The following is a 7,990-nucleotide window of genomic DNA, read 5'->3' on the forward strand; positions in this document are numbered from 1 at the left end:
GTTTGCTGCCAGAAGTTGGGCAACCATCAAGTGGCAGAGTCAAGACTTAGATCTTTTGACTCCAAAAGAGCTCCAGAGCTCTTGCACTATTTTTAATTATTATGTATTTATTTTATAGCCCCTGGTCTTCCAAAAAGGATTTCAGGAAGCTTTTTCCTTTCTGGTTCTCAGTTCTCCCAGCTGCCAAGGCTACAGCATTCTACTCTATATAGCAGATGAAAATTTTAAGCTGTGGGCAGAACTTCTCTGAGCCTGCTGTAGACTCAGAATTTCTAGATTTATTGTCAGTACACAGTACTGCACTGCCTCTGCAAAGGCTAAATAAGATAAGGAAGTACCCACCCCATACTGGATACACAGAGCTGCCATGGGACAGTGGCCATCCAGTGTTCCCCTCAGAGGCATACTTCTGACTGAGGAGGAGGCATCAGGAAGAACAAGAAATCTAAGACACTCTTCACAGAAACTGAGAGACCGTTTCATTGGAAAAGTGGATTTGCATAAGATTAAATAGGAGTCTGACACATCTACACCTAGGATTACCCCTAAAGGAGCCTTTAGCTCGAACCTGTGGTTCTGACCCCTGGCTTCACAGTAGCATCACTGCAAGACGTTTTTTAAAACCACCAAGAAAAATAATATATTTTTAAGTAGGTGGTTGGGGTGGAGGAGAAGTTTCCTGGCAGTCCAGTGGTTAGGACTCTGTGCTTCTACTGCCAGCCAGGTTCAATCCCTGGTCAGGGAACTAAGATCCCACAAGCCTTGCTGAGTAGCAAAAAAAAAAAAAAATTTTTTAATTAAAATTTAAAAACCTGCCAAGGCCTCCCACCTAAGTATTCTTATTTAATTGGTCCGGGTGGGGCTTTGGCCTCAAGTAATCTTTAAAAGCTCCTTGGGTGATTATTAGACACATATAGCAGACATGGTCAGAGAAGGCAATGGCAACCCACTCCAGTACTCTTGCGTAGAACATCCCATGGATGGAGGAGCCTGGTAGGCTGTCGTTTAGTGACTTAGCAGCAGCAGCAGCAGCAGCAGCAGACATGGTAGCTCAGCTGGTAAAGAATCTCCTGGGTCAGGAAGATCCCCTGGAGAAGGGATAGGCTACCCACTCCAGTTTTCTTGAGCTTCCCTGGAGGCTCAGATGGTAAAGAATCCACCTGCAATGTGGGAGATCTGGGTTTGATCCCTGGGTTGAGAAGATCCCTTGGAGGAGGGCATGGCAACCTACTCCACTATTCTTGCCTGGAGAATTCCATGGCCAGAGGAGCCTGGTAGGCTACAGTCTATGGGGTCGCAAAGAGTCTGGCGACTAAGCGACTAAGCAACTAAGCACAGCACAGCAGGCATTATGTTGGCACTTTCACTGTTTGAGTTAATTCTGGTAATAGCCAGCCAAGAGGAAGACAGTTTAGACGAATTAAGTTGTTACCCTTGAATTCTGAAGCAAGTAAGAGAGAGACTTGGATCCAGGTCAGTCAGAGCCCAGAGCCCGAGCCAGTGGTAGCAGAGTTTGTACAACTGTGGTCAGAGTGTGGAAACCACCTTATCTCTGATTAGAGGCCATGTGGTGGGGGTGGAGGAGGGCGCGCTGCCAAGATGAGGTCACCAGTGATCACTGCTCACAGACAACACTCTGGCTCCTCAGGCCTTCCTCGTCAAGAGGGAACAAGAGAAGGCTTCCCGGGACAGGCTTCGAGCAGAGCGGGCTGAGATGAGACGGCTGGAGGTGGAGAGGAAGAGAAGGGAGCAGGAGGAGCAGAGGCGGCTCCAGCAGGAGCAGCTGGAGAGGGCAGAGAGGATGAAGGAGGAACTGGAGCTGGAGCAGCAGCGCCGCGCGGAGGAAATCCGGTGGGTGCAGAGGTCGTGGCCACGGCTGTGACAGGAAGCTGAAGACAAGTGGGGCTGACTTCCTCTGGGGGTACATTGGCTCTGAGGCTCATCGTTGTTGTGTTCAGTCGTTTAGTCATGTCTGACTCTGCGACCCCATGGACTGCAGCACTGCTAGGCTTCCCTTCACCACCTCCCAGAGCTTGCTTAAACTCATGTCCATTGAGCCAGTGATGCCATCCAACCATCTCGTCCTCTGAGGTCCCCTTCTCCTTCTGCCTTCAATCTTTCCCAGCATCAAGGTCTTTTCCAATGAGTCCACTCTTTGCATCACATGGCCAAAGTATTGGCACTTCAGCTTCGGCATCAGTCTTTCCAATGATATTCAGGGTTGATTTCCTTTAGGATTGACTAGTTTGATCTCCTTGCTGTTCAAGGGACTCTTTAAAAGAGTCTTCTCCAGAGGCTTATGCCCTAAAGGGAAACGGCATGTCTCATTTTATCCTCAGTTATCCCAGGAACAGTCTGAACCAAAGATAGATAAGGTGTCTTAAACCGTTAGGGTTACTCCAGACAGATGTTGGTGGATCTTCCTGGGAAGGCTTTGAGATCCGTTCCAGCAAACATTTGTTATGCCTCTTGCCACACTGTCTGCATTTCGCAAGGCCCTTCCATAAGCTTCTGGGCTCATTTAATCTTCCCAACTACCCTGTGAAACAGGAACTTCAAAATCCATTTGATAAGAATGGAAAATGAGGATCTGGGAACTGAAGGCCGGGTCCCAGAGCACAGAGCTGTCGAAACTTTCAGGCTTCTAGTTTCAGTCCTGTTGTGTTCTGGCTTCTGCTGTTCAGTCAGGCTTCCCTTGGAAAAGGAGTCTCTGCATGAGATGCTGTTTGTGAACTACAGCCTGCAAAGCCTCCACCAGAGACAGAGCTTGTCCTGTAAGGACACTGCAGTGTTTCTGCCATCTCCCTTACCTGTTTATGGGTTTTCTCAGCTTGAGGAAACAGAGACTTGAGGAAGAACGACAGTGGCAGGAGGAGGAGGAGAGAAGGCAGTGGCTCCAGTTGCAAATGGCCCAGGAGAGAGCTCGGCAGCAACAGGAGGAGTTCCGGAGGAAATGTCAGGAGCTGCAGAGAAAGAAGCAGCAGGAGGAAGCTGAGAGGGCTGGTGAGAGGTGCTCCACTCTCTGCAACTCCCTCTATCTGGGACAGAAATATTTTTATCCCCCTGTGGGTGTTCATTTGATTCTCCCCAGAGTTATTCCTATCCTAGGTCTCAGTGTGAAGCACTCTAAATGGGTAAGCTGATTTTTTTTTCAAAGTGATTAGTAGGTGTGACTCTAGTGAGCTGAGATAGAAGTTCAAAATAAGAAAGACTTGTTTGTAGCAATGACTCTTGTGGTCCCAGTCATCTCCTGGAGTGGCACCCAGCCCCTTGCATTGCCCTTCCAGCATTGCTCAGAAGCTGCCTAAATTGGAGACACAGCTCTCCTCCTTGCCCGCTTCCCTAGCAGATGGAAACAAACACCTGGATGGCTGCTAGGCAGCCTTTCAGGTGATGTATGGATTTTCTGTAGCCTCATATTTGAGGAATAGGAAAGTGCTTCAGCAGATGATGCCCCTGTAGAGTGGTCAGACCAGCTGAGTAAGCACCAAGGTTCTCCAGACCCTGCCCTGCACTGCACACAGTAGGTACTTGATAAAGGACTCTTAAGTTAGTAAATGAACACAGGGTAATACCCACAGAAGATCTGGCAAACAGCTGTCAGGTAAACCATGGAACATCTCATTGGGAGTCCCTGGGAATCAGACTTGAGAGTCAGATCAGAGAGTTGTTTTCTTGAATAATGCTGAGCTTACCTGTTCTTCTGTTCTGCAGAGGCAGAAAAGCAAAGGCTGAAGGAGTTGGAAATGCAGCTAGCAGAAGAGCAAAAGCACCTGATGGAAATGGCTGAAGAAGAACGGCTGGAGTACCAGCGGCGGAAACAGGAAGCAGAAGAGAAGACTCGGTGGGAAGCAGAGGACAGACGGCAGAAGGAAAAGGAAGCGGCAAGGTTGGCTCAGGAGGAAGCCATGAAACAAGCCCAGGATCAAGCCAGGTATTTGACATTTGAACAACAGTTGCAAGAGTGGGATTGTTCAAGGACTTGACTGCCTGCTTCTAGTACTAGCTTTGAGCTGCCTTTGGACACGTGAAGTTTTCCCACTTCCCATAGCATGGTTTGGAAGAACTGAAAAATAGAGATTCTCCTGCTGCAAAGGTGATAGAATTTTTTGATGGCTTAAAGAACTGACATTGAAGCTAGATGGGGTTTAGAGATCATCTAGCTCAGCCCTCTGCTTCACAGATGAGAAAAGCAAGTCCGAGACAGAAGGACCCTGATCAGGGCTATCAGTGAACTAGGAGTAGCACCAAGACTAGACCAAAGACTCCACCCCCACCCCTGATTCTGAAACACTGCCTTTCTCAGTATGTATTTACTGGGTACCTGTTATGTGCCAAACATTGTTCTGGACACTGGGAACTCAGGATTAAGAAAGACAGACATCTCTTCTCCCATAGCATTTACATTCTAGGGATGGGGGTGGGGAGACAGACTCTAAACAAAGGTTTTTTAAGTTGGCAATAAATGTTATTCAAAAATTTTTTAAAAGAGATAGGATTGCGGGAGGTTTAGTTTAGACAGGTTGGCCAGGGCAAAACCTTAGCAGAGGCGATATATAAGGGTGGGACCTGAATGACGAGTTAGTCACATAAACATGTAGACGAAAAATATCCCAGGAGGTAAACAGCAAGTGCAAAAAAAAAGTTCAAAGAAAAGAATGAGGCTGGCATGGCGAAAGAATAAAAGAAAAGTTAGCATGGCTGGAATGAAGTGAACAAGGCACAAAGAATACTTGTAGATAAGGTCAAAGATAGACCTTTTTAGTAGAAATAGCTCAGAATCAGCCATCGGGGCCAGCAGCATTTCCCCCTTTATTATCTTACAATGATTATTACACCTTTCTGATAACAGAATCTCTTTAGTAATGTGCTTTCAATTGACTCCTTAAAAACCAGGTCCTCCATAGTGGCTATTATCATAAATTTCCCCTCCTTAGTGAAAGCAACAAAGTCATCCTTGTTTAGAACCATCACAACTGAAGCGTGAAGAAGTCCGGCAAAGAAAACCATGTGATTCCAATCTTAACTGTAAACAATTTACCCCTTGAAATTTATTTTCTACAACTTAAGCTGAATCTAAGCTATTAAATACCCTTCAGGGGACAAGAGAAAAAAAAAAAAGGAAGCCAGAATAACTCTATTTCAGGGTTTTCCACCTTACCTTGAGTTGTTCTCCTGGATGTTCCTCAGCTGTTATGGGAATTACAAAATAGATTAAGGGAAGTCTTGATTCAGTTTCAAAGTTGTATTCCACGTATCACAACAGTAGGACTGGGTTCATAAGTATTGAAACCAAAAGCAAAGCTGAGTTGCAATTTTCCACAAAGAAAACTGGCCAGAAATACAAGGGGAAGTTGAGCTATTGTGCAACGCTAATCCAAGTTGCTTTGAAGAAACATCTTCACCTCCACCAAGAATAATTAAAGGGGTATGTGAAGGGTGTGAAAGAGCCTCATTCTAGCAAGTGTTAGAACTTAATGCCAGCTGGCTTGATTACATCTTCGCTTGTGTGACATTGGCCCAGGTATACTTTAACTTCTCTGGCCTGTTTCTTCATCCCTAAGACAAGAGAGTCCCTTCATGAATACAGATTTAAGAACTATTATACCCTTCCTTTTAACCTTTCTAGTAGGAAGATCATGATCCTTGAAACCTCATATGTGAAGTTACTGAATGAAGACAGTATGACCTTCCACTAAAATGCAAGTCAGTAACCGCAAATCTAATGATGATTACTGAAATTCTTAGTGAAAATTATTCAACTAGCTTATAAAGACAATTTTCTAGGATGCTTTATCAAGTGTTGTGATCATGGGTGTGAATTGTTTCTTAGGCAAAAAGATGCTTTGAAGAAACATCTTCATTTCCACCAAGAACTCCATAAGGAAGCCAGTGGCCTACAGTGGACACACAACATTTCCAGACCATGGGTCTACTCTTACTTCCACTTCCTACAAATACCAAGACCTTAAGACTAGAAGAAAACTAAAAAGTTGGAAGATGGTGATGGAAAAAGAGAACCTTCCTTCTATAATGAAGTTCCATACTGAGCTCCAGTAGTTCCATTTCATCTGGTTCACCTCACTGTACAGCTAACTTCACTCTAGGATCTCCATCCACACCACTGTCCAGTAAATAGCCACATGTAGCTATATAAACATAAAACATTCAGTTCTCCAGTCACGCTAGTCACATTTCAAGTAATCAGTAACTGAATGTGGCTACTGGCTACAATATTGGACAACAGATACAGAACATTTTCATCACAGAAAGTTACACTGGACAACATTGTATTCTTGAGCCCTGAAAATTAACCAGCCTTGAGGTTTTGCTCCTAACTATGCCTTGAAAAACCAGCCACTAGCATGATTTCCCCGTTTTAAAAATCACACTGACTCTATCAAGAGTCTTGATTAGATAATTTATCTTTAACATCTCTTTAGTAACAGTAAGTAAAAAAAATAATAATAAATATCTACTACAGAATCATCATTAAAGGGGATGAAGAACCTTTAAGATACATAAAAAGATGTTACAGCAAGCAGTATCTGAAGCAAAATTTTCCCACAAATGTCCTTTGGCCCCACTCTATACTTCAGTCTAAATTTAAAAACTTAATACTTGCAGATGATTCCCTGGAAATCTCACACTAATGCTTATAAGGTGCTTTCTACAGGAGCTGCACTTCCACAAACCAGAAGTCAAGCTCTGTGTTTGTACTGCTGTGTTACTGGACTTGCTTAAATGTGATGCTTCAACTCCTTGCTTTATGTAACATAGAAATAAAATGCCCCAAACACTGGCTATCGTAGTGAATATGTCACAGTCTTTCTCAAACTTGTTGACCCTACTTGCACATTATTCAATTGATTCAATAATACTTAGATGAGAAAGGAGCATCTCAAATAACTCAACCAAGAAAGAACACTCAAGGAAAACATCCTGGTGGGGGAAATTACCATTCCTGATTTTATTTTCTCTCTTCTTTTACAAATTTCAAAAGTTGCAGTCAAGCACCAGGTAGAGTGGCTACACTAAAATGTTATTCGAGGTGCCTTCCAAATCTTATCGATATTCTATTAAACTGTTGCTGTTAAAGGCCTATTTTATCAGCACTACTAACCAGATAAGCACATTTTTCAGTTAACCATAGCAGAATGCACAGCATTTAGAAGAATCCAATAAACTAAAATCAAGTATCCCCCATAGCTAAGCTCCACTACCTAAATGCCAAGTCTTCAGACATGCAAACAAAGCTGATACCAAACTACATATATGCGCATTCTGGATAGCTCAAATAGCCTATCAGTTTTCTCAGGCCTGACAGAAATATGCAACTCAATGAGGACTTTCTGGAAATGGGCCTTATTTCTATGTACTATTTAACACAATGGTCTAAAAGTTCTAATTTACCTAGACTATATATGTACGATACAAATAATTTTTCAGGTATGGTCAAAATAAGATTTATAAGACAAGCCAATTATTTTTCAACAGGAAATTTGAGAGGGTATTCAAACTATAATAGTTTGCATTAGAGATAGGTTTTATTTGCTCTTCTCAAGTAGCTAGATGACATTCTACTTGGAATAATACAAAATTGGATTACATATGTGCATATATATTCTGAATTCTGTGATTCATTAAGGAGTTAAAAGAAAAAGTTAAGCCCTCTAATTAAGGAACTAATTTAGTATTTTAATTTTACAGTTGAAAAGATGATATAAAGAAATAAAATATAAACAACCTTAACTACAGAGAACATTTTGAAAATTGTTAAGGGAAAAACTGAAATTATCAATATCAATTAAGAATTTCTGGCGTGCCCATTTATTCAACATATTGGGTAACTGTATCATATAAATGCACCATACAGGAATATCAAATTTTTTTAAAAAACAACAGTGAGTATTTAAGAAGGTATTGTGACCTTAATTAAATCCTTAATTCTGAAGGCACTTCAGTAACTTTCAGTGCTTCAAAGTCATGA

General features: G+C 42.7%; 1 protein-coding gene across 5 annotated transcripts in view; it reads left to right on the plus strand.

Moving 5' to 3' along the window:
• The window catches only part of KIAA2012 (KIAA2012 ortholog), a 126,127-nt gene extending 119,323 nt beyond the window's left edge, over window positions 1-6,804 (plus strand). For 3 of the 5 annotated variants that reach the window (XM_027564505.1, XM_027564515.1, XM_027564531.1), the window contains 4 exons: window positions 1,649-1,851; window positions 2,831-3,003; window positions 3,715-3,934; window positions 5,834-6,804. In XM_027564505.1, the coding sequence (XP_027420306.1) occupies window positions 1,649-1,851; window positions 2,831-3,003; window positions 3,715-3,934; window positions 5,834-5,972 (735 nt within the window). In that variant the 3' untranslated portion in view covers window positions 5,973-6,804. Of the gene's footprint in view, window positions 1-1,648; window positions 1,852-2,830; window positions 3,011-3,714; window positions 3,935-5,833 lie in introns of all 5 variants that reach the window. The other 2 variants (XR_003514882.1, XR_003514885.1) reach the window with 2 other exon arrangements.
• The last annotated feature ends 1,186 nt before the right edge of the window (window positions 6,805-7,990 follow it).

The sequence above is a fragment of the Bos indicus x Bos taurus genome, chromosome 2 (assembly GCF_003369695.1).
Source record: "Bos indicus x Bos taurus breed Angus x Brahman F1 hybrid chromosome 2, Bos_hybrid_MaternalHap_v2.0, whole genome shotgun sequence".
NCBI classification, from domain to species: Eukaryota; Metazoa; Chordata; class Mammalia; order Artiodactyla; family Bovidae; genus Bos; species Bos indicus x Bos taurus.